Genomic DNA, 26,611 nt, shown 5'->3' with positions numbered 1-26,611 from the left:
ACTCTATACTGTACTGCAGTATTCTTCTTGTTAAACAATTACATGAAATTAAATGCATTGACTAGTATTTAAACAGTTGAAAATTGAAATATTGTGCAACTGGAAACGTGATTATTATATTTTATATGATTATTTAATTATTGATTTTGGAATTTTTGTATGATAACTTAGGTTAACCATACGTATCTCCTAATGAATTACAAATGGATAGAAAAGATTGATTGAATTTGTTACCCATTAACATATGAATGAATAAAAATCATTACATTGAAGTTTGAACTTTACAATCTAACTTTAATTAGATACAATCTAGCTCAAACCAATAATCAGAACTGTTCAGATATAACTTAGTATAGAGTTATTGCTACAATACATTACTAAAACAATTACGTCAACGTCAAATTATTAAACAAAAAGCGTAAAACTTTATATATATATATACATATCACAACCAACAAGACTTGCATCCATGGTTAAAAAATTAAGTGATCCATTTCCATTCATAAGGCGTAGGCGATGCACAAGCGCAGCATTTGATAGATTACACAAAATTGCGATTAGTATCAGCAATGATCAATGCGTGTAAAGATACAATGAGTACTAATAGATTACACGTTGAGTTTATAGAGCTCACTTTTCCGTTAATATAATAAAATGGCACAATAGATTACAATAACAAATACCTCACTGGAACTCCTTCACAAGGCAAGCAACAATTTCTACACACCCTTCACCATTCATGACTTCACATCTTTTAGTACTCCTCCCTTTTCAAGCTCACCCACTAGATCCCTTAGTGATGGAACCTTCATCGCCAAAGTCCTGTACAGTCGAGAATAACGAGCTCGTGTACCATCTGCTGTTCTTGCTAATGCAAGCAAGCTTAGTGCCTCGGGAAGTTGGGAGAATACTTGTTTCATATCCTCCAAGCTCATATTTTCCAAAACAGACGGTCTCGGTACCACCCTCACTATTTCGCCGCCTTTTGGTTCCTGAACGTGGGCATCTGCTTTGATGACCAGTTCAGAATTTGAGTTTGCTCCACATTTTATTATAAATGGGGTTGTTGAGCCCGTGTTAAACTGCAATACGTTCCACTGTGCCACATCAGTTTCAGTACCAGAACCCATATCTGCAGATGGTTTGCGAGCATTGGATGCTTCAAGAATACTGTCATCCTCTTCAGGTATTGACTGCACCAATATATGACATAATGGCAATTAGAGGGGGCAAGTATGTGAACTTCAACCAAATAGAAATGCAAACAGAACCAGAAGCGCTATAAATTTAAAGAGCATTTCAGTCACTAAACCCATAAGCTACTAATGCTTTTTTTTACCTTAACAGATACAATATACCTGACAAGAAGGATTAGCATTCATTTTACTTCAAATAAAACATTTTTTTCTCCACAAGGCAACTAAAAGAGTTCATCTGTTTCTAGACAAATTTTAAATGAAGGCCATTTCATTATATCATCTTTGGTGTTATCATTCTCCGAGATTTGATGGTCACTTTAAACCTATGCCTTGAAAATTACAAGTTGAACCTAATTGAGACATTTAAGAAAGCCAATGATGTCCTAGGCTACTGGCAACCATCATGTAGAGCAAGAAACTCATGCAACTCATTCACCTGATCAACGTACATGTTAAAGCTTTAACCTTCAGGTATTAAATGAAAAAGTTTGATGTACCTCAACCACACGACGAGTGTCAGCAATTTGCCTTTGAGCACAAGGATGGTCAATATCAAGAAGAGAAGGCATCCGCTCTGCAAGTTCATCTAGAGATGAGAGCATCACTTTCTTTTTACTTCTACTCAAGGTGCTTACAGAGGATTGTCTTATTATATCCTGTATAATATATATAATGTTGCAGGTTTACTTTTTCTTACATTATAAACAAAATTTTAAAAGAAAAAATAACAGTTTCATGAAGTAATAACCTTGACTTGCTTTATTATGGCATCCAGAGAAATAAGAGATGCTAATCGTGCATCTTCAGCTGCAGTATTAGGATTCCGAACAGGTGAACCACCATCTTCCAACATTAATAATGCTACATCACTCCTCATTTGTTGCAAAATCTGATTATATAAATATCTATTAGCATGACCAGAAAATGTTAAAGTATTTCTAGACTCATGGATGTCACATGAGGATAATAAAAGCATACTGTCACTGAATAAAATGTATTTAATCAATTAACATTCATTAACCCTGATCCAATCCACAAAGAGAAATAGAAAGTTGAGACAAATATGTTTTCTAAACAAAGATGTGCACCTTTCTTCTTTTGTGATCAACAGACTCAAGAGCTGATCGCAGCTTTGCCACTTGTGATGCATCTTCAGCCTCTTCTGAAGCCAAGGTCCCGGCAATATCCTGACAAAAGACTGAGTATTAGCAAACAATCCATTACTCGTTAAATTGTGAAGAACGTTAAAGAGTGCACAACTAGACTTGTTCAAAGTATAGAAAAAGTACTTGTTAGCCATTCTGATTTCTTAAGGTAAAATGTACTTATCAAGGGCATCAAAAGATGTTTTTGGGCATAAACGAACAACTAAGATGCAGCCCACAGCCATACCAGAGAAACGTGGTACAGGCCATTCTCCAACAACATATGCATCGTAAAGTAGTAAATTGATGCCCTTCCAACAAGAGGTCAAATTGTCATGCCAAATTGACCCATCCCTGAAACGTGGCTCAGTCATCCTACGCACCATGCCCATACCCAGAAAATAAGACTATCCATGTTGTGTTGGCATGTTACTTTCATATTCCCCACCCCCATTAATAAGACATCTCCCAAATTAATTCGTAAGTTTCACTACAACTAATTTTAGAAATTATAAGCAATTATACACGTTTTCTCACTGGTCCATATATCAGCCCTCAAAACTTTTACATTTAAAATCTAAGCCAACATAANCATACAACTAAGATGCAGCCCACAGCCATACCAGAGAAACTTGGTACAGGCCATTCTCCAACAACATATGCATCGTAAAGTAGTAAATTGATGCCCTTCCAACAAGAGGTCAAATTGTCATACCAAATTGACCCATCCCTGAAACATGGCTCAGTCATCCTACGCACCATGCCCATACCCAGAAAATAAGACTATCCATGTTGTGTTGGCATGTTACTTTCATATTCCCCACCCCCATTAATAAGACATCTCCCAAATTAATTCGTAAGTTTCACTACAACTAATTTTAGAAATTATAAGCAATTATACACGTTTTCTCACTGGTCCATATATCAGCCCTCAAAACTTTTACATTTAAAATCTAAGCCAACATAATTCCACAATGGGTCCTATGCCATGCTGGCCCAACTTTGTATAACACTCAAGCCATACTAGTGCCTACTTAGCTCAATTTACAACTCTTACTTTATTTGAATAAGAATAATGTTACATATATAAACTTGTGATATGATGTGATTGAAAGAACGGAAACTAAAACAAAATTAAACAAAATAACATAAATGGTGTGACTAACACGCAAGAAGGTAACATTCCATATATGAGTCTATATAGAGTGTATGTGAAGCATCACTCTTAAAATGATGAAGTCATGTGCTGCATAAATATGATTACATGCCAACAAAAAAATAAAACCCACAGCTCCAGATTTATAACCATCCCAGCAAAGCCAACCGAATAAAGAAATAACTTATTAAAGATCAAGCGGTAAACTACCAAACAAAATCACAATACTGAAAACTTGCGTCAATGGAAATTCATGCCAACCAACTATTCAGCAGGGAGAGCTTTATCCAAGAACTGACTTCCACAAAAAATTTGTGTATGTACAAAGACAAAGACAATTTACTGAACAAAGAATTAGCATCTTCATCTATGAGAATGCGGATCCATTTTGCTAAGCAATTTAATAGTACTAGGAAAGTTTTCTAATTCACATTCCACAGGCATTTAAAGTAAGCTAATTTTTCATCCAGAAGAAAAAGGTGCTCTCCAAGAAAAGGTCCTAGCAATGAATCAAGGCATACCTTCAAGTGCTGCAACTGAGAATTATAGACCCGCTTTGAATACTCGGACAGAAGTTGGCCAAGTGCATCAGTATTTGGAGGCAGAGCAGCACCGAGACCCGCCATCCAACCATCCATAATTGCAGTTGAAAGAAGTTCTAACTGACCAGTGGTTCCCCCGGATGCATCATCTCCTGTGACAGAAAGAAACTCAAAGTTTTCGGCAAGCCAGGACCTAATTTGCCGCTGAAGCTCGCCAGCTGGGGTATGGACAAAAAGAGCAGCAAGAGCCTTATTTCCTATAGCAAAACTTTTGGCTTCCTCTTGTATTTCCCTTAGCTTTCCACCCGTAACCTGCTGCCTCCAAGTATCCTGCAAATTTGATCACATAAGAAAATTTTCTGTTCATTAGAACATGAAATATCTAAAGATAAAATCCAATAGAAATATTGACAATGAGTCGTAGATAGGCATTGATGATAACAAATGAAAATAAGCCAAATTGTAAAATAATAATAATTAAAAAAGAAAAAAGAAAAAAGAGAAGGCAGAGGGGACAAAAAAGCCACCTGATCAATTCCTCGCATTCTCAAAACGACTGTAGATAACTTGGACTTCTTTTCCGGCTTTATATTTACTTTAAAGCCTTGGATCTGCTCATCAACATAACGCACAGGAGATCTTCCGGGGCTGCTACTTCGACTGGAGCTTCTACTGCGTCCAGAATTAGCCTTTTCTAAAAAGCATTCAACAGGGGAAACCTACAAATGGAATAAAAACACACTGATCTCAATAAAAAGCAAGTGATAGCATATAGTCAACAGAGGAAACCAAGTAATATGATAGCATCTTGAGTACGTACCTTGATGGACTGCAGCTCAGGTGATCTAGAAAGCAACGATCTTATATACAANATGCATCATCTCCTGTGACAGAAAGAAACTCAAAGTTTTCGGCAAGCCAGGACCTAATTTGCCGCTGAAGCTCGCCAGCTGGGGTATGGACAAAAAGAGCAGCAAGAGCCTTATTTCCTATAGCAAAACTTTTGGCTTCCTCTTGTATTTCCCTTAGCTTTCCACCCGTAACCTGCTGCCTCCAAGTATCCTGCAAATTTGATCACATAAGAAAATTTTCTGTTCATTAGAACATGAAATATCTAAAGATAAAATCCAATAGAAATATTGACAATGAGTCGTAGATAGGCATTGATGATAACAAATGAAAATAAGCCAAATTGTAAAATAATAATAATTAAAAAAGAAAAAAGAAAAAAGAGAAGGCAGAGGGGACAAAAAAGCCACCTGATCAATTCCTCGCATTCTCAAAACGACTGTAGATAACTTGGACTTCTTTTCCGGCTTTATATTTACTTTAAAGCCTTGGATCTGCTCATCAACATAACGCACAGGAGATCTTCCGGGGCTGCTACTTCGACTGGAGCTTCTACTGCGTCCAGAATTAGCCTTTTCTAAAAAGCATTCAACAGGGGAAACCTACAAATGGAATAAAAACACGCTGATCTCAATAAAAATCAAGTGATAGCATATAGTCAACAGAGGAAACCAAGTAATATGATAGCATCTTGAGTATGTACCTTGATGGACTGCAGCTCAGGTGATCTAGAAAGCAACGATCTTATATACAAAATTCTGACACGTGAAACAAGCATGGTGTCCATCACCCTCTTAGGTTCCATTTTACGAATAAAAGAGAAGACGGCATCTCTGATTTCAGCAAGTATTTCATGCTCTCTAGATGCTCCTGCTTTAATAACCGCTGCCAAAACCTGAAATAAATGGAAAGTTATCATGGAAATGCTCATTCTTTTTATCACACTTAACGGCAAAAAAAGTCCAACACATCAGCAGAAAGTGAGAGAGCACATTGTTACATTTTCAAACCCAAAAGCAGCAAATATGCTATGGTACACATTTGAAACCAATCTAACATACCACCAGCTACATGGGCTTGGTGATTAGAAAGTAATTGCTACGTACAGATTAAGGTGTTGCCTTCTTAAAATCTTTTTCTTTTTTAATAGAGGAATTTCCATTGTTTTTTATCTCAGAAAACTAAAAAAGTACCAGATTCATTTCTAAATCTTGAAAATACAAAACTCAAAGAGAATACAAAAAATTATTTCCTACTAATCCCTACCAAATACAGACTCAGAAAACTAGTTTGAAATACAGTACCAGACTCATTTCTCAATCTTGAAAGTATTAAAAAAAAAATAAAATAAATTCCACTTTCATTTTTCAAAATATTTTCAAAGACATATTTGTTAATCAAATATTTGACAGGCCTATCCAACTTGAATATATTGAGTTAATGATTAAAAGCAACATCAATGTTAGTCTAGTTTCTACAATCTCATCCTCAAGTGTAAACATTAGAAGGACCTTTTTGACCTTTTCCACAAGCTTAAATGTAGAACATAAATGACACCATTGTAGATCTTCACTTGAACAGCACAGATCATTATGTGACAGCAAGATTACAGTCTCAAATGGACAAGCCAGGAATAAACGTACCAGCATCAGAAGCTTGTTTGCTCCATCTGATATGGCAGCAAGGCTGTCATATTGTTCTGGGTCAAAGTCATTTAATGCAGTAGTAAGATATTCTCCAGCTGGGGTAGATTTAACTTTATCAGAACTTGATTTAACCAAAGCCATTGTCCCTTCAGTCTTCTCGGCAGATAATGGGGAAGGAACAGCATCCATAGAGCGTCCTTTATTGTTACTATCATTCCTGTTCATAAATAATCACAGAGTTCAATAACCAACTATTAAGGTACCAAGGAAAAGGGAATATGAAAGTCCCAGAACAATCACAGCAACTTTTTCAAACTTGGCTAAAACACATACCGGGCCGAGTCCCGTGACTGAACATTCACTAGTCCTTTTGATAATGGACTTGATACCTGAAAAGAAAGACAACAAAGTTAGACAAATGAACAACATTTACAAAAGAATAAAAGCACCTGTTACACTGTGCAAGGAAGAAAAACTACCTGGGGTGAACCAACTACTGATGCTTTCTCTGTTAATCTATCAAACAATTTCTCATTTTCTTCGTGCAACCTCTGCACAAGCAATAAATCAAACATACCTATAAGGAAACCATATTGAAAGCACAAGTCCACCTTAATTTTGAAAGGATTAAAAAGAAGATATACAATAGACAACAGACACAAATTCCAAAGCTTCATGATAAAACAACAACTTTCAGGAGATATAACCATTATTTTAGCGAGAAATCAACCCCATCCAACCAATAATCAAAGAAAGATACTTTATTATAGCATTAAGTTCCATTCTAAAAGAAGGAAAGTATGTCTTCTCGATTTTAGAGGTCCATTATTCAAACTTTAATTAGTAACAACTTACACAGAGGACCAGTGACAACTATGCCAGAGACAAGACATGTTGAAGTTGACAACACGAAAAAAAAAAAAAAAATAAGGTCAAAATTGTAGATTCCTACACTTTAATGACTTAAAAAGCCAAAATATGAATTACAGCACACCTCAATGAGAGCATCACGTTTTTTAAGTTCTTCCTCCAGTTTTTTGGTTACTGCTGAAGAATCCATGCCATCCTCAGTTGCCTTGGATATTGATGACAGAGCATGTCCTGGTGCTGAGCCAGGTGTTGACCTTACTTCACTTGAATGAAGTGCTTCATTGAGTTGAGATTCAATGTTTTTAATCTTGGCCTGGATGAGAGATTAAAAACAGGAGAATCAATATAATCATTCAACCATGTTATAGAAATTATATGATCAGGATAAACAGAAACATGTAGTTAAATTTTCCATAGAGATGACCATAATACAACTCGAACTTTTTCTCACTAAAAGTTGGAATATATAAATGAAACACAAAAGCTGGCAACGTTATGATAAAGGTTACAAGTAGTTCAAAGTAGAAACCCAATAAACAATAATCATGACGTATCAATAAAAATCTAAGAATGATAGTCAAGTGCACAAACAAAAAATCTCATAAAAAACTATGCCATATGGTTGCTGTCTCTACTAATGACAGAAATTTAGTGTTTGCCAAAATGGCTCTGGGTTACATACATCTGAGCTGACAAAAAACTCTTATGAGATTTAGTTAAGCAATTACTATATTGTTTTCAAGGACTAGGGCCAGTTGGGCAATGTGAAAGAAAAAGATTAAGAAAATTTAGTAATCCACAAGAAGAAACTTCCCTACCCAGAGCTGTTTATTCAATATAATTGAAACTAGAGAGCTCAAACTACAATTAGTGAAGAAAATTTCAGTAAAATAACAGTCAAACATAAAATATTAAAACACCAAAAATATTTGTATGGACATATATGTCTTTGCCATTGCTAGCAAATACTCCTTCAGGTCTGGAAAAAAAAAAATATATGCATCAATAATAGAAAAAACAGGAGCACACATTAATCCATCACCATCAGCTTTGACTTGGGGTGAATTACCATCACCCTATAATCAGAGCAGTGTATGTAGCATTCATATCTAGGAAAACATATATGCTTGATTGCCGTGAAAATTGTTGCAAGGTGAACAAACAAGCTGTGGCAAGGCCCAAAAAAAAATTAAAAATCTCCAGGGCATTGCACAAAAACCTTTTTCTTCTAAACATATACATGGATAGACATATAAAGTTGCTGAAGACCAACCTGCAATGTCTGAATTATGGAATCTCTTTGTTGAATCTGTATCTTTTGTTCCTGTTCCAAATGTAATAGTTGAGCTACCTGATTTCTGAGCTGAGCGTTTTGTTCCTTCTCTATCTTATGCTTGTCAGCAAGCATCAGATTCTCAGACTGCATCAAACAAAATTGATAAAAAAGATTAGCGATATGATTTACCTGAAGTGCCAATACCTATTTTTAACAAGAAATGCACAAGTACAAATGCCACAATACACACCTACAACCACAAAATACAGCAAAGCAGACAAAGTATAGCCTTTCACAAGTCTGAAAACAACAGAGTCTGAAGCCCAAGCAAGTTAACTAAATGGAGGAAGTTTACTGTGAACTTAAATTGGCTAATCAACGGTGCAGAAAACTTCACAGACAAGGAGTAGGACCACCCATTACACCCTTACTTAAGATTACATATGTAACACTAAAACACAAAAAAATAACCTAAACCCATGCATTCTTATTTTACCTGGAATGACACTTGATGAAGAAGTAAGAGAAAATATCAGTTAAGTCATCTTATTGTGCAGAAAGAAGGCAAGAATTTGACTATACAATATACTCTAGCAGAATACATTTAATTTTTATGGACCATGGACAATTTCTGAATACTAAAAGTCTATTATGGCAAAAGCAAAAGAGAGAGAGAGAGAGAGAGAAGGGAAGAATAAGCCAGGAATGTTAAAAAAAGAATGAAAAGCAATTCCAAAGTGCCAAGTAACATGTTACACAATTGGAAAACTATACCAAACTCATGAAGTTACAAAACCTTTAAATCTGACTGTAGTGTTAAAGACACTTTCCACGCTTTCTGAACTTCATTGTAGAGTAGGATACACTGATCATTTGCTTCTTTAAGCGACTGTCTTAGTCCCACAGTCTCTTGTTTAAGATCTTGGATTTCCTTTTCCCTTTCATACAACTCCTTACGTGCATCATTTGCCTACAAGAATCATCACACATAATAAAAAATGTAAGTTCGGGCAATACATCTGTGCGTTACCAAAACATAGACTTGACTAAGCATGGAGAACTCCAGAAAGTTCCTATTTGATCTATCAAACTTTCGAGAGAACAGACATAAGAAGCACCCAATCATAGGGACCTCAAATCAATTCCTAGATTGAAATGTAGCTGAGATGCTTCCCTCCTTAATTTTGTTCAGTTAATAACATCTCTAAAGCTTTCTAGTTATCTCATCAATATAAAGCCCTTGCCAGTTATCATTTCACAAAAGCAGCATAATTGTAAATCCAAATATTATCAGAATGCTTATTGAACATTCTTTTCATTGTTCATTGACATAATTCTGCATCTGGAGAGAGAAAGCCCTGGCCTTGAGGAGATGTCCTATTCTTGCTGCTATTTGGGTTATTTAAAATGAAGAAATAAGAGGAGCTTTAAAGACCAGTGAATGAGGATGCAGGTAAGCTATCGGATATTCATTCATTTCATGTTCTCCTCATTTCAGGCTTCAGTCCCAAAACAGTTCATTTCATTTTTTTTTTTTTTCTTTATTCAAAGGGACCGAATTGTTGTAATGTCTTACTCGCTAATAAAAAGTATTTCTAGATATTAATAGTAGTGATCAGATAAGAGTACTCCCCTCGCCATACACCTTCATATCGAGGTATTATCCTACTGAAAGACACATTTTGTTCATTAAATATAAGTTAATTACAGCAAAAAGCAGCATATGTTGAAATAAACGATGCATTGTAACAGAGATTAAAACAAAAGTAGGAAACTTACAATATCTCTCCATTTCTTAATTGTATCTCGATTTCCAAGGCTTAGAACAGCATTACGAGCTCTAGCAGAGAAATTGAGAGATGATAGTGTCTCAGACAAATTCACAGCATTTGGACATACATTAACTATCATTAAAGTTTTTGAGTTTCCACCTGCAGAAATACAAAAATAAGAAATATTGATTGAAACGGTTTGTCAATAGATATCTGTCAAAAAGAATATATTAAAAGAGAAAAAAGAAAGTAAATAATTTCATGCATAATGAAACAAACGAAACATTCACAAGCAGACAACAGCCAGGAAAGCTGGAACATTATGAAGGCAGTTAATCTCACGAAGGATAATCACCCACAAATAAAAATAAAAGTAAAGTCATTACATACCAGCACTCTGAGTTCCAAATAATGCATCAAACAAATTTTAGTGGTTTAGCACTTAATTGCCAACCTTGTTCTTGACAGATCCCATTCTCACTCAAAAAACAGACATATCTTGTATCCTATATGATGTAGAATAACAAAACAAAGCAGATATGGTATTTTCTACAAAATTGCTAACTTTCCAAAATGAATAAAACCAAATCAGGACTTTACAAAGTTTGCAATCCAACTTTCTGAGCAAACTTAAAACCGTACCACTCCTTCCAAGCTAAGATTTTCCAGAGTACTGCTTGAATATGTAATTTTCTATTGTTCTAAGCTTTTTATATGAAATGAAATCTTTACCTTTAAGTAAGAGTATTTTAAACAATAAAATTACAGGCCATCAATCTATGGAAGATTATGATCAAAAGTATTAATAGAGTCTGTACAATTTCAATTCTTTTTCCTTCACATAACCAAAGGGGAGTTAACCTAAGAACCAGGAGCATAATGAGTCCCATTTGGCATCTTTTAGAAGGACAACTAAGAAGAATCTATGGGATTCATGGTTTCCTACTTATTCCAAATAAATAGATGGAACTAATTTCATAAGTAGACCAATTTTTTGGGAAAATTCATCTCTAAACTTTTATTTGGTTGGTGGCAGACGAGGGAGGGGAGGCACTTTTCCTCACTTGTCAATTGTTACCACTGCCGCAAAAATGGGCCCAAATAGTTTAAGAACTGAAATGAACCCGTGAATCTCTTGGGCCACCTCTTTCCAAGAAACAGGGACAAGACATAGAGCAATAAAAGGATTTAAGTGCATTAAGAAAAGGACATAATGATAAGAATACTTTTATTACCATTTTCCACAATAATATATCTTCTGTTGCTCTTACAAGTCTGACCATCATAAAAGTGCCACCAAAACTTATGCACACAAGAAGAAGAATTTGGTACCTAGAGAGTCCGCAAATACTTTGGTAAGCATTGAATTTTCGTAAGGAACAATATCCTTTCTTGAAGTCAGGGACGACAAAACATCTCCCAGCCTACAAATTTAACAGACAATTGAATAAGAAATTGCATAGTGACAGAAGAGACTTCAGAAAACATGAAAGTGTTGCATGCTAATCTTACTACCATGATTATTAAAGCAAACGAGTAAATTACAAATACACTCTTGTTTCCCACTAACCAAGCCTAGGAAATGAGCTAACTAATTTTCTCGTTTAATTAACTAGAAAGCACACAACCTTGAATTGCAACTATTACTATACGAACCCTTTTCTTTTTTTTAATAGGAAACCATAAAATGCAGCAACAACTCCACAAAGAGAAAGCAGAAATGAAATTCCTATCTTTGGAAGTATTCCAACATAACACTTCATACACAAGCAGCAACCATGAGTGGCAATTTGTTGCTACTAGTGCAGAACAATTAATTAATTAATTCAATGGAGAAGCAGGAGAGTTTAACAAGGCATACGCTGAAAGTGATTTCATGACATGCAGCAAATCAGTTACACGCTCCCCACTATCATCTTCTGTTATCAGACCTTCACTTCCAGCCAAGTCAACAAGACAAAGCTTACTATAAGTGTTTTCTCCAGTGATCAAATTGTTATAATATATGTGTATCATGATAATCCTGCCAAAATGAGACACAGAATCCACACAATCGAATTAGAGAATAGCACTTACTATCAGAACAATGGGCATGCATACATGACACATGTACATACAATGCAACAATTTACATTAAAATTTCAATTGCTTTTCAGAAACTGCACAAACATTGAAAGAGTTTGGAAGAAAGTCGGGAAGCAATCATCTCTACTTGCATGTTGTATTAGTTATCCTCTATTTTCTTATCAAACCTCTCAAAAAGTGAAAAAACTTCTGTGAATGTCTTAAAGAACAGTCAGGAAGATGCTCATTTCTTAATTGAGCCCTATTTTCTACTGTTTCCTTATCTGCTTTCCATTTTCCTTGCTGATACACTGAATTTTTTAATGAAATCTACAGACAAGCCCCTTTTTCCGAGAGTAACAGATCAGCCCCTTAAAAAATAATTATACCCCCAAAACCCTATCCAAGAGATCCAGAAAAAATCTTGAACTAAATTCAGCACCTCCTTCACTATAACTATAGCCTTGGAATATTTGAACTCTATGGATACTTTTACAGAATTATCCTAGGAAGTTTGTTACATTCAATCAATTATGGCTTTTGAACCTTAAAGACTATTGAAACTCTTTTTACTATGAAACTCAAGAAAACTTATATAAATTGAAGAGAGTATTACATAAAAAAGAGCAAGCTTCCACAGTATGTACATACATGCCTGGCTCAAGACAGGCCAAAAACAAAAACTAACTGATGATACAGGACATGATTGAAGGTCCTATCAAGAAAAAAAAATAATATCTACTTAGTCTATCCATTCAATAAACCCTATTCAACATACAGTAATATTTCAAACAATATTCTATCAAATTTATGAGTAAATGCTACTTATGTGGCGCCATTACCAGTTCAAATAAATAATATCTACTTAGTCTATCCATTCAATAAACCCTATTCAACATACAGTAATATTTCAAACAATATTCTATCAAATTTATGAGTAAATGCTACTTATGTGGCGCCATTACCAGTTCAAAAAAATAATATCTACTTAGTCTATCCATTCAATAAACCCTATTCAACATACAGTAATATTTCAAACAATATTCTATCAAATTTATGAGTAAATGCTACTTATGTGGCGCCATTACCAGTTCAAATAAATAATATCTACTTAGTCTATCCATTCAATAAACCCTATTCAACATACAGTAATATTTCAAACAATATTCTATCAAATTTATGAGTAAATGCTACTTATGTGACACCATTACCAGTTCAAATAATTCTTTTCATGAAACTTAGTATTCAACTTTAGTCATACGATTAACAAATGATCTACTAGATCAACTTCATCAAGGTCATAACCTGCTACATGTGCTCCAATTAGTTGATCAAATAAAGAAAAAATCAATTAACTAAAATCAGATTCTCCGTTTACATTTTGTCAAGTTCATAAAGGTCACTAATATTAGATTGTTCAAAAATGAGTTGATATCAAAGAGCTTAGATATTTATTAGCTATTCCAGAATGCTTTGACAAGCTCAAAAATACGACAATAATACCGAAAAGAGAAAAAAAAAAAAAACTACTAGGAATAACTTGTCTCAAATTAAACTTAGTACTCTTTGACAATAATGTGTCAGGACCTTGTTTAAACAGACTTTATAGGGCATATCTGTACTTTAAATAAAAATTTAATTTAACCCAAGGCATGGTCAAATTTTCTCTCTCAGCGAAGAAGCATGGTCATAGAACTAGAAAGGAGATCATCAAATGTTATAGGGGAAAAGAGAAAGAGAATGAAAACAAAAGTAAAATAATGAGATGGAAACTTTAATAGTACAAAGAGAACATACAAATGAGAAACATTGAACTTCAAAACATCATTTCCCCGGCTTTGAAATGCAGATTTCAAGACTTTAGAGAACTCCAATGGATTATCAACTTTTTCCTGTACAAGTTCTATAAAAGATTCTGCCGTTCCTAAGCGAACCATTGATAAACTGCTTCCTGATTCTGAGAGCAAATCCCTTATCTACAGGAACAAGAAAAGGGTCTGAATCAGAAAATTTTGATGACACTATAAATAAAAACCAGAAGATAATAAAGATAAGCAATGGACAGGAAGTGCAATGATTGGTTAGTGATCGAGGGGAATAAACCTGCTCATTATAGAGCTCAAAAACTGTAACAGAGAATTTGAATCGAGAAGTTGAAGTTGAATCCGAGTTAGATAAATCAAACAATTCCTCAAAACAGCGAGCATACAGACCACGATCGTGGCTTGATCCTTCCTGGGCAAATCAGAAACATGTCAGGAAAGCAAGAGACTTCACAAAAGAATGAGGCCCTGCAAAACCTTAAAGCACCAGCAGTAAAGCACAAACAGCCAGTTCAACCGATGTGATGATCATCAAAGTAAACCAATTGCCAGTTAATTCCAAAAGAACGAAAACAGGAAAATAACAAAACAAGACAGAAAGATATTTTATGCAACAAGAGTTGCAGATAGTTGATGAAAAACAACAATTAATCTAGTTTAATCAATAGCTAAGCCAGCTTTAACAAGTATATTCTTTATACTGGGCAATGAAAAATGTTAAAGCACAAGCTTTAGTAAATTTTCCAATGGAAGAACCCAAGGGGGAAGAGAGAGAGAGGGCACCATTGTGTGCGTCTTTCCTGAGTGAGTTTGCCCATAAGCAAATATAGAAACGTTAAATCCATCCAAAGCTGATTGCACCAGTGGCTGTACATCACTGAACAGCTCAGCTGCACAGAAATACCTCAATAAGAATTTTTCTAAGGCATTTCAATAGTCTAATTATTAAATCATGTGTGACTAAGGAGGGAATATAAAAAAATTAACTTATAAAATGATTGAGAAAGATGATTAAAGAAAATTTTATGTCACCTTGTCCAACATGAGGTCCATAAACTCGGTCAAATTCAAAATCCTTCTTGGGGTTGGAGATGGAATCATCACGGGTATTGACACGAATAGTGCAATCATCAGGAAATTCAACAACTGAATGACCTTCGTCTTCAAATAATGGCCTCGTGCGGCAAAATACCTTTATGTTTCCTGAAACAAACAATCTAGTTTCTCAAACATGATAAATACAAAAACAAAGAATCTATGAGAAGCAGATCTTAGAATAAATACAGAAAATATTGTAAGGATAAAAGCTTTTGTGTGCATAGAGTATGTGCAAATCTCTGCATTTGTGTGTCTGCTAGAGGCAGAGAGAGAAGAAGACAGACAGATAGATAGACAGATAGACAGAGAGAGAGAAAGAGAGATGGTAAATCAAAAAATGAGTACCTTTGGACGTCAACAAGTCATTGAACAATCTTTTCTTTTCATTGATCAGTGGAGATATTCTAGCTTCAGTTTCGATGGCAACTTGATCTGACATTTAAATTTAAGTAAAAACTTAAAACCACTAGCAGAACCCAACAACAATACAAGCTAGAGAGACAGTAGACAAGATAGTGCAGGGAGTGACAATTAGAGAAACAAAATCATTGCATGTGTTTCATAAGTATGTTATTTCAGCATGGAATAATATCCACCATAATTGCTCTGTTACACTTCACGGAAATGTTCTCCAATATCCATTTCAAACATAGTATCCCAATAGACATGAGCTTAGATATGTAGTCTCATTCAATTCAAAATCTCAAACCAAACATAGTCCTTAATTTGGGGAAAAAAATTCATAATTTTAGCATGGACGATACGAGTGACTTGGGTATATACCTAGCTTACGGGTTTTCTCAGCAAGAACACCGAGATAACGTGTAACTCGGTCAAGCTTTGCATTAGAGTACTCCTGCAGATCACTTGCTTCTTGCCTCAATCCCAAGTAATCTTCTTTTGCTAGCTGTCAAAATAATGTGAAACAAGTATTAGGAATTCATGAAACAAGTGCATCATACTATAGTCAAATCAACCATCTGACCCCAATGTAATCTTACAGAAAAGAGCAAAGTACTAAAGCTCAAAGAATGTCCCCAAGATAAATTTGCAACTCTTGATCTACCTTGATATCGATATAACCTAAAATAGAAAAAAGGGGTCTCCAATACATCTACCAGCACATGTGATTCCAGCACTCAGCAAAAGCTGAACAATTTGCCAGAGACATCTTGCATTCCAGGTCACTATGTGTGGAAAGGTTTAAATCAAGAGGTACCTCGATATTTCACTCACAATTTCTTTTTTCTTTTCTTTCTTTTGAATTCCAATTTTCAAAAATCTGATACTCAATCTGCATGTATAACTAGACTTGCAAATAGTATAGCTTGCGTAAAGTATGGTTAAAAAAAGTTATTAACAGAAATCATCCTGATATTACAGAATCTTGGACACTTAAATTAGAAAGAAGAAAATTAGATTCTTTAAATAGTTATCAAACAGAATGAACTTCTTGAGACGTGCACTAATTTGAGACAACTAACTTTTCAACCATCAGTTGGTAACCACGGTAGTTTTCAGCACTTCCCAATATAGTTAACCAGAGTTCACTGCCAAACTTTTACTGACTGTTGTCCCACTGAAAGCCCGCAAAAAAGAAAAACTTGTCACTACCCACCCAATAAAAAGCCCACACAAATCACCTAAATGCAAATGTTTTGGTTGCAGTAATGTGCATTAAACAAAGGCAGTGCAAAATTCAATATTAACCCTGAGAAACCTACCCGAGTAGGATTGGATCACCAAGCAAGCTCTGGTGCCAATGGACGACAGTTCTAAACTTCCTTAAAGAAATAAGGTCATACCTTGTTGTTTCACTTACAATGCCTCAAAGTCCTCAAGGACCTCAACTAATCTACTTCTTCACAACTCCGGCATAAATTCAGATTCACCCCTCCAACTCAAAAGTTTCAAAAACCAACATTTGCAGACTAATGATATACTCCATGTCTCAAATGCCAACAAAATCAAACAGTCTAGCAGTATCAAACTAAAGACTTCCAGTCCTCCACCAAGGAGAAGCTAGTCCTAACCAAAAGTATAACCCTAAACTGCAATTGAACTTAGTTAAGAACATTAAAATAGCATTTTCCTATTTCCTGAATAAATTCTTTTCGAAACATAATTGCCTCTCACATTCAAGAAAATAACTCTGTAACAAATTATTCACTTCTTAACATCACTGTCACACTCAAACTCACTAATCACTACACACATTGCCCTTAACACCACCAAATCAAACCATCAGCCTACAAACTCAATCAATAATAATAAACACACTACCTTAAGTTTATCCTTCAATCGCTGAACCTTAGTAGCAAGCGCCTGCCTCGAAATCTCCGGAGAATGCGGCGAAACCGACGTGGCAGATATCGAGTAGCGCCGAACCAGAGGTGCAACAGCTGGCCGCTGGTCCTCGGGGCGGTCGAACGGCGACGTGGAGGATGACGACGACGACGTCTTCGTCGGCTCGAAGCCACTCACCTCCCAGTTCCACCGGTTCTTGTTCTCCGCCATTACTAAACCAAAACCCTACTTCACTCACAACCAAATTTCAGAGCTAAAATTTCAAAAGACTGTCTCTAGAGATCGTCATCCAATCTTTTTGCTTTGCTTTTGTTTTTGCTTTGGCCCTGTAATGTAATAAAATGAAGGGTGGAGAGAGAGTGACGATGAGAACGACGCCGTATTGGAAATGGCGGATTGATATAGGAACACTCAACGGCTGTTTGGGACACAAGTAATTTGTGCTCAGTATTACTTCACGATTCGCTTTCTGTGAATGAGTTTTTTTCCTAATATTTGTTTTTCTTTAGATAAGGAAGCGCGTGCTACGTGAGGATGCGCGTGGGGGTGCAGGTGGTTGTTTGTATGATGAGCTGGCAATGGGATAGTGTCGGGTTGGCACGGCCTGATTGGGTCCTGGACTCCTGGCCAAAAAACCCGAACCCATTAGATTATATCTTTGTTTCTTTCTTTAAATGAAGACATGGTTTTGGTAGTACCCGCCTCATTTATTCAAACTCAACTTTTTAGCAAATGAAATTGAACAGTGGCAGTTGAAGTTTGGTTAGGTCCATTGCGTGACACTTTTAAAACGGGCACCACGTTTTTGGATAGTTTAGCCAAGCAAATTGGTCACAAGTTTTGTAATATTATCGATAAAGTATCATAATTGGGCTTTGAAGTGTGAATTATAAACTCTAAGGTACTTTATAATCTTTTATGATTTATATAGTTTTTAATCATGCCATACAATATTCAAAAAACAAGAAGAACCCTTATTGCTAAAAGCAAATCACAAAGCCAACATTTGACTACCTTTATAACCCATCATAATTATCATAGGTTATAATAATACTAATGATAAAAAATAGAGAAGTCCATAAATATACATATATTTTTTTCACTATAAAATTTTGGTTTGTGTAAAGAAAGCTAAACAAGTTAGGTATGTTTGAAGCATGAATGTATTTGATCGACATGGCAAAATTATATTGTTGCTAATTCTGCATTCGAGTGGTAGTACTTATGACCAGCATATGCAGCAACCCCACCGGCCAGCTCACTTTACTTTGCAGAAAATCTACTACGCCAAATTGTAAGCAACCTCAACGTTGCCGGGAAAAATATCATCTCCGACCACATTTATAACAATGCAGCAAAAATATCATAAAATTACATCACCCCTATGCGAACCATGTCGCAATATTATATGATTATTTTCGATGAAACTGGTGTCAAAATATAATCAAGCAATAACGTCATTCTTGTACTAGCATTAGACTTCAAACATTCTCATCAACATCACACGGTATCGTTGTAATAGTTCGTCGAGGTTAACCTCAGATAATCTTCTTGTTCAAAGGGATAGGGGTTTCCAGTTTGATCCTTATACATAAGTTAGTGGGGTAATTGTCAGGTTTTTATGTTTGAGGGGGTGTAAAGAGAGCTTTTTAGGTGCTACAGCCTTAATAGAAGTTACCAAAGTGGGTTGTCAATGTTAACCTAATCATTTTTTCTAAGTGCTCTGAAATGTTGAAACCTCAGAGGTGGTCAATGTAATTAACTCTTTAATTAACAGTTAAAAATTAATTACCTCCTCTCATATTTGCTAAATCATCATTTGAATGTCAACTATCACCAACTCTAAAAGTTTACAAAACTTCATCAGGAACAACCCTGTAAATGGATTCCATTAATTTTTCGTTAAAAATTGTATCAAATGTCTATTTTACCCTTATTTTAAAAATTAATCAACAATCTAAACCTTTAACTGATCTTTGGTATCATCATTATTTTTTTTGTAATGTGGGTGGTCTCATTTTCAACCAAATATCAATAATAATAGAGCAAATGACATGTTCCTACTCGAGGTTTGGCAAAATTTCAAGTTGGTACCCCTGGCTGCATGTATTCCAATTCACATCCTTAAACTAACACTGTTTCCTTTATTTTAACAGTTGAAGGTTAAAATAGTCATTTTTATTTTATTTTTTTTATTTTCTGCAAATCTCTCAAACCTAATGCTGCCTCTTCTTTTTCTTCTACCCATTCTTCTTTTTCTTTTATCGCACTCAAAATGTGCCCATACTCATAGATTAAACCTTTTCTTTCTTCATTTACCTTTTTCTTCTAATTGGGTATTTTATGGGCATTCTTCTTCTTCTTCTTTGGCTTTATCTTCTGAGGCACATTTTAGCCAAAGCAGAAGAAGAAGAAGAAGAAGAAGAAGAATGCCCATAAAATACCCACTCAAAAGAAAAGGGTAAATGAAGAAGAAGAAAAGGTTTAATCTCTGAGTCTGGGCACATTTTGAGTGTTGTGATAAAAGAGGAAGAAGAAGAATGGGTTGAAGTAATGTTCTGAAAACCGGACTGAGCCTTGACCCGGTCAAGGTCCCGATTCACGACCGGTTAAACTGTTAGTTTAATCGGCGGTCCAAAAAGTTTAAATTCTTACAAACACACCCCTAAAAACTACATTTCAGTCCCTACAGATTTAAAATAAAGCAAATATACCCCTGTTATCTGTTTTGGTTTTGACTTTTCCAGCCAAATTTCGGCTGATTCCGATAGCCAAAATTCAATTTGACACCACCACTTGAACCATCAAAGCTCCACTCTACAAAGCCCCTCTAACCTTGGAACTTGGTAGCCCTCCGTTTGCCGGTCGTGACTCACGAACACCGCCGCGATTGGGTTGATTTTTTCAGCCAAATTTCGGCTTATTATGGCCTCCAAAATTCAATCAAACACCACCACCTAAACCACCGGCCTCCGCTCTACAAAATTCCTCTAACCCCGACACTTGGTAGCCTCCCATTCGCCAGCCGTGACTCCCATATTGGGTTGAATTTTTTGGCCAAATTATAGCTTATTCCGGTGTCGAAAATTCACTCCATCACTACCCCTTGAACCGCCGACCTATACTCTACAAAAGCCCTCTAACTCTAGCACTTGGTAGCTCCTCGTTCGCCCTTGATCAAAATAGGGATTTGAGTAAATAGTGAAATTGAAATCTTGGATCGAAAAAGAGGCCAATCGATAGTTGGACCGGTCCGGTCGTAGAAGAAAAAGAATAGTTGGCAGTGGGTTTGAGAGATTTGCAGAAAATAAAAAGTATATGACCATTTTAACCTTCAACTATTAAAATAAAGGAAACAGTGTTTAAGGAAGGAAATTTGGAATAAATGCAACCAATGGTACCAACTGAGATTTCGCCAAACCTCTGGTGGCAACATGTCATTTGCTCATAACAATACTTCAAAATCAACAAACCAACCACCTTCCTCATAGTAACTATACATTATGTTATAAAATTTACATTATTTGCACCACACGAACCCAGGAAGCGCTTCAAATTCAAGTCTCAAAGCTCCAAACTTTCTTCATTTATTTAATACAAATGGTGGGAAACAATCAAATCAAAACACAAAAACAACAATTACAAAAAACAACACAAAATGAAAAAGTTCCAACACTGAACACAAAAAACTAAAATCAATGTTTTCTGTACTGCAGGATTTCTGCCAAACTTTTAGGGTGGTTGGTTTTAATTTTTATATTTTATTTTTGTTGTGCAGACTGAAGATTGAAAGATTAAGATAACATGAATGTAAAATGGAAAAAAAATAAAATAGAAAACAAATCAAAATTTCAATTTTGTAAGGAGATGCAATATGGGCTGTGTCCGGTGTGTATCAAAGATATATATGAAGAGTGATTTGCGAAAATCCAAAGGCTCCGTTTGGTTCACAATTTTTTGTTTTTGGGAAAAGTTTTTTGGAAAAAGTTAAATTGGGCGGGTATTACGATGTAGGATTTATAAATTTTAAAATACCCCCTATGTTTATTTTTTTACAAAATACCTCCTATAATAAAACATTAAAAGTTAACAAAAACACCCCCAACCCACCCTCAAATACGGATAGCCAGCCACCACCGCCGGAGGGTGGCCAGAGTCACCGTATCGGCGCATGACCAGCTGGATCTTGCCGGTCGTTCCGCGATATGGCCTTTTCCGGCCAGATCCACGGTGGATCTGGCCGGCAAAGGCTAGATCAGCGGACTACCGGCTGAACCAGATTCCGGCCATTTTCCCGCAGTGGTGGCCGAAATCTGGTAAATGTGGATTGTTGGGGTGTTTTTGTAATTTTTAAAAAATATTTAGAGATATTTAATTAAATTAACAAATTTAGGGGGTTTAAAAAAAGTTGAATAATATTGAATAATATTGTGAGTTTTTGGGTATTTTACTGTTTAACTTTTTTGGGAATACTAAAAGTAGTATTCCCAAAATGCAACCAAACGAAGCCTAAATATTTTTGGGTCCTTTACAGCTTGATTGTGTTATGAGCAAGAAGAATAAAAGAATACTAAATTGTTTTGATACAATCATTAGGCCCCTGTTCGTTTAACTTTTTAAAACTCTACTCAATTATCTTATTTAAAGTAAACAGTAAAAAACGTGTTTGTTTTGACATTGACGGAATTTAATTCAAAATCCAATCATATTTTATTTAACTCAAAACAATTAACAATTATATTTCACAATAAAAGTTTATAAATGAACAAAAACACCCTCACCCACCCAAGCCACTATTGGCTGCCAGCAACCACCATCAACCGCCAACCGCCGTCTTTGCCACCGACATCTCACTTAGCTATTGGAATCATCACTATTCCCAACCTTGACTTATATCTTTCCACCCAACACCCTGGCCACCGTCGGTTGTCGGCGTCGAAAAGACGCACGATCGGCCGAATGTGGCCGATCGTGCATTGATCTATAGCCAAATCAGATTTTGGTTGTTAACGACCACCATAAATTTGGTCGTTTCTGGCCAAATACACGGTGGATCTAGTCGCTAGATCGGCAGATCTAGTCGATTGTGCACCATTTTGGCGACTGCTAGCTGCCAGAAGTCAGTTAGGTTGTTCGGGGTGTTTTTGTTAAATTATAAACTTTTATTGTTGGGGGGTGGTTGTTTGCTAAATTACCAAATGTAAAAGGTTAAAGTAATCTAAATGTTTTCCAAAAAATGTACTAAAGTATCAAACACATTCTCATAATCATATCCTATTTGATTTAATTATATTATATCCTATTCAGAATAGTTTTTCAGAATAACATATTTCAAATCATGTACCAAACAGGTCCAAGACTTTTGTCCATTAAATACATGTCTCAATCTTACATTGTTCCTTCTTTTTATTTATTTATTTACAATTTGAAATTGGGATAAAATGAATATAGAAGAGAGATATTTAGGTTTTATTTTAGTCAATTGAGTTAAAAATGAAAGTCTTGCCTTGGTCAAAGTATCATAATTCTAACAGAGTTTCGGCGATGTTTGATTAAAATGTGAATAACCCAAACCAATAAGGCTAAACTCAAACTCGATTTTGACAAATGGATTTTCTATCATGCTATAAGGTCATATCCAATTTTATCAAGCCTATATGTAAAATGTGGTACAGATTATTTAAGCCCACTTAATCTTTTCTTAAGCCCCAATAACAGTTGTTGAAAATAATATATATTTTTCAACTTGTAATTACTAAAAAATACATTGTATCTTGGAATAAAATAATATATATAAGTAAAAAATATTTAAGCTATTACTAGGGCTTGGAAAGATATTGAGTGGGGCTTAAATCAAACAACTCATATAAAAATCCTTCTTATAAATTTTGAATATGTATAGAAGCATTATTAAAATAAAAAATCTTAATACAAATTCATAGTGATTGATTTATTGCAATCTAATAGATATGATGGAACCTGTTGGTGCAAGAATTACACCAACTAGAGCGATCCGATTGACCTTGGTGAAACTGGAACCGATGTGTGCATGATTAAAGATAACCAACAATGTAATGAATGTAAAAACATTAATGTAAAGGACATGAAAGGTTTTTAAAATGGTTCGGCAAGTTTGAATCTTGAGCCTACGTCCATTGTGTTTCTTATTTGTTTAGAGAGCTTACAAGAAAACAATATAATGCCTAGAACAATTTGCTAACCCCTCTTCATGAAAGTTGGAATGCATGGAGAATGATGTATGTGATATTATAATATGTATATTAGTATTTTGCAAAAAAATTCAATCAAATTAAAAACAAGAAAGATATAGCTTGTTACTTTAAGTCCTTAGCAACCTTGGAGACTTCTAATTTCAAGAGAAATTAAACAAAAGAGTATCCATACTAAGGTAAAAGAAGAATTAGGCCAAGAGAGATATACTATATAGGGTTCTTAGAAATTTTTTATCTCTACACTAAAATTGATATATCATTTTCTTTATTTATGTAGCCTTGTAAACAATTCAATAATTGTTTTGGACTTCCTTAAACAATTCCATAATTTTTTTGGAATTATAAATAATTCCATAATTATTATGAAGTTACAAGAAAACTGGCATTCTGCAACCAATTTTTTAGCAACTAACCAGAATTAGTTGCAGAAAGGCTACATTTACCAACAAAATTGACATTAGTTAGGCAAAGAGGATTAAAATTTTGGGGCCCACATGTTCCAACTTTCGGTGTCTAAAGTTAATTTTCTACGACTATTTTGTTAGTTATAGAACAGGTTGCTTTAGTGACTAATAAATTTAGTTGCAATTTTGTGCGGGTGATTTTTCCCTCCAAAAATTGATAATTTGCATCTAAAATATTATATTTTGCATCTACATTTTTTTTTCAAAAAACAATTTTTTGCAACTACCCCTTAGTAGCTAAATTAGTTGCGAATAATTAGGGATTTATTAGTAACTATTATGATTAGTTACAGAAAAATGAAATTACCAAAATATCCCATATTTGGATAGTAATTACAAGGGCCCCAAAGTATTTTTAGCAACAAATGTTTGTGTTCATATTAACAATAGTTGCAGAAAAAAATATACAGCAACTAAATTCGATTTAGTTGCCAATTTAAGTTAAAAAATTCATATTCCCCCCAAATTATTTGTTCCCGCCAGATCTAAATTATAGACAACTAACACTAATTCTTTACTGACTAAATGTTTAGTTATAAATTTACTTATTAGCAAAATATAATTATATTTCAAAATTAAACAACTAATTAGAACCCTTACTTTTTTAAGTCATTTACAGAAAACCCTAACCTATATAAAGCAAGCATTTTTGTCAATTTCATATCTCTTCTCCACGCATCTTCATCTCTTCTGATGCGTCTTCATCTTAATCGTTGTTGCCTGAATTTCCGAAATGCAGAACCTGACGTCATCTCTTCTCCATGCATCTTCATCTTTCAATTGATCTTCTTGGCTTCCTTCATTCATCCAATACGAGGCAATCCCTGACCTCCCGTAAGTACAAATTTTGATTCTTTAGTTCTCTCACATGGTAACATTGAATCTGATTTAAAATTTTGACAAGCTGATGTATTTTCATGTATTGACATTGCATTGATTTGAAATACTTGATTTTTGTTTGATAACTTGTGAATTGGCGCCATTATTATACGCGTCCTTTCTTTGTTCACTTAGAGGTGTTATTGGCATGTTAGGCTTATCAATACATTGTTGTGTTTTTAAACTTGGATTGTTGAGTAATGAGATACCTTTAGCTAACTCTGTTATGAAAATGTATGTTAAATTTGGTCGACTTGATGAAGCGCGTTTGGTCTTTAATGGAATGGGAGAAAGTTCCATTATTTCATGGGCAATAATTATTGGTGGGTTTGTGAATGTTGGGAAAGTTGGTGAAGCATTTAGTGTGTTCAACCAAATGAGAAGAACTAGTCTGAAACCAAACTTAATAGTGTTTTTAAAACTCATTTCGGGTTGTTCACAAGAAGGGAATTTGTTGTTAGCTTTGTTGGTTCATTCTCTTGTACTGAAATGTGGATGCGAGGATGAAGATCCCAATGAAGCAACCATGGCTACAATACTTTTAGCTTGTGCTGATTTAGGATCACTTGCCATGGGAAAGGAGATTGAAGAGTACATTTTGGTAAACGAGCTAGAGTCTAGTAGGCAAGTTCTGACCTCTTTGATACATATGTTCTCCAAATGTGGGAGCATAAACAAGGCAGAAGAAGTGTTTGAGAGGGTGTCAGATAAAGACTTGGCTGTTTGGGGTGCTATGATAAATGGCTATGCCATTCATGGGATGGGAAATGAGGCTTTTAGTCTCTTTCATAAGATGCAACAAGTAGAAGGTATAAAGCCAGATGTTGTGGTTTACACAAGCTTATTATCGGTGTGCAGCCATTCCAGATTGGTAGAAGATGGATTAAGGTATTTTCGAAGTATGCAGAATGAGTATGGAATAGAACCCAGCATACAACATTATGTATGCTTGGTAGATCTTTTTGGCACAGTTGGTTAGTTTGATTTGGCTTTGAAAACAATCCAAGAGATACATGTCCAAGTACAAGCTCAAGTATGGGCTCCATTACTTAGTGCATGCAGGAAACATAACAACATTGAGCTGGGAAAACTTGCAGCTAGAAAGTTGATAAATTTAAGCCCTCTAAGTACCGACAATTGTGTTTTAATGGCAAATTTGTATACATCCGTGGGCAAGTAGAAAGAGGCAGCTACAGCAAGAGGCTTGATAAATGATAAACAATTAGTAAAAGAAGCTGGTTGGAGCCAAGTTGAGATGGATTTTGGTAATAGTGTAATAGTGTACTGA

General features: G+C 35.1%; 1 protein-coding gene and 1 pseudogene across 2 annotated transcripts; one reads left to right on the top strand and one right to left on the bottom strand.

Moving 5' to 3' along the window:
- Positions 1 to 473: 473 nt before the first annotated feature.
- LOC116146376 (kinesin-like protein KIN-14B) lies at positions 474 to 18,208 on the bottom strand. Of its 2 annotated transcripts, none has more exons than XM_031431778.1 (24): positions 17,724 to 18,208; positions 16,224 to 16,347; positions 15,786 to 15,872; positions 15,375 to 15,545; positions 15,126 to 15,232; positions 14,623 to 14,754; positions 14,317 to 14,495; positions 12,317 to 12,478; positions 11,788 to 11,879; positions 10,463 to 10,614; positions 9,480 to 9,653; positions 8,681 to 8,827; positions 7,532 to 7,720; positions 7,017 to 7,088; positions 6,871 to 6,926; positions 6,535 to 6,754; positions 5,595 to 5,786; positions 5,302 to 5,493; positions 4,924 to 5,104; positions 4,022 to 4,191; positions 2,288 to 2,386; positions 1,948 to 2,088; positions 1,697 to 1,855; positions 474 to 1,193 (listed from the first exon to the last, which is right to left on the bottom strand). In XM_031431778.1, the coding sequence occupies exons 1-24, from the start codon at positions 17,955 to 17,957 to the stop codon at positions 738 to 740; spliced, it is 3,888 nt and encodes a 1,295-aa protein (XP_031287638.1). In that variant the 5' UTR covers positions 17,958 to 18,208; the 3' UTR covers positions 474 to 737. The 2 variants fall into 2 exon arrangements, with proteins under 2 accessions (XP_031287638.1, XP_031287639.1); XM_031431779.1 differs by having other exon boundaries at positions 4,022 to 4,357; positions 5,087 to 5,104.
- Positions 18,209 to 25,471: 7,263 nt separating this feature from the next.
- LOC116146371 lies at positions 25,472 to 26,611 on the top strand (annotated as a pseudogene).

Source organism: Pistacia vera, unplaced genomic scaffold (genome assembly GCF_008641045.1).
Source record: "Pistacia vera cultivar Batoury unplaced genomic scaffold, PisVer_v2 Contig477, whole genome shotgun sequence".
Taxonomy (NCBI): Eukaryota; Viridiplantae; Streptophyta; class Magnoliopsida; order Sapindales; family Anacardiaceae; genus Pistacia; species Pistacia vera.
The sequence above is the reverse complement of the archived record's forward strand: the minus strand, read 5'-3'. Positions and strand labels throughout refer to the sequence as shown.

Bases quoted from the DNA above. Each gene is read 5' to 3' on its own strand.
- LOC116146376 (XM_031431779.1), bottom strand. From the start codon at position 17,957: ATGGCGGAGAACAAGAACCGGTGGAACTGGGAGGTGAGTGGCTTCGAG. The intron at 16,348-17,723 runs GTAGTGTGTTTA...TTATTTTGACAG, and splicing joins GATTGAAGGATAAACTTAAG to CTAGCAAAAGAAGATTACTT. The intron at 14,496-14,622 runs GTTTATTCCCCT...TTGTTCCTGTAG, and splicing joins TTGAGCTCTATAATGAGCAG to ATAAGGGATTTGCTCTCAGA.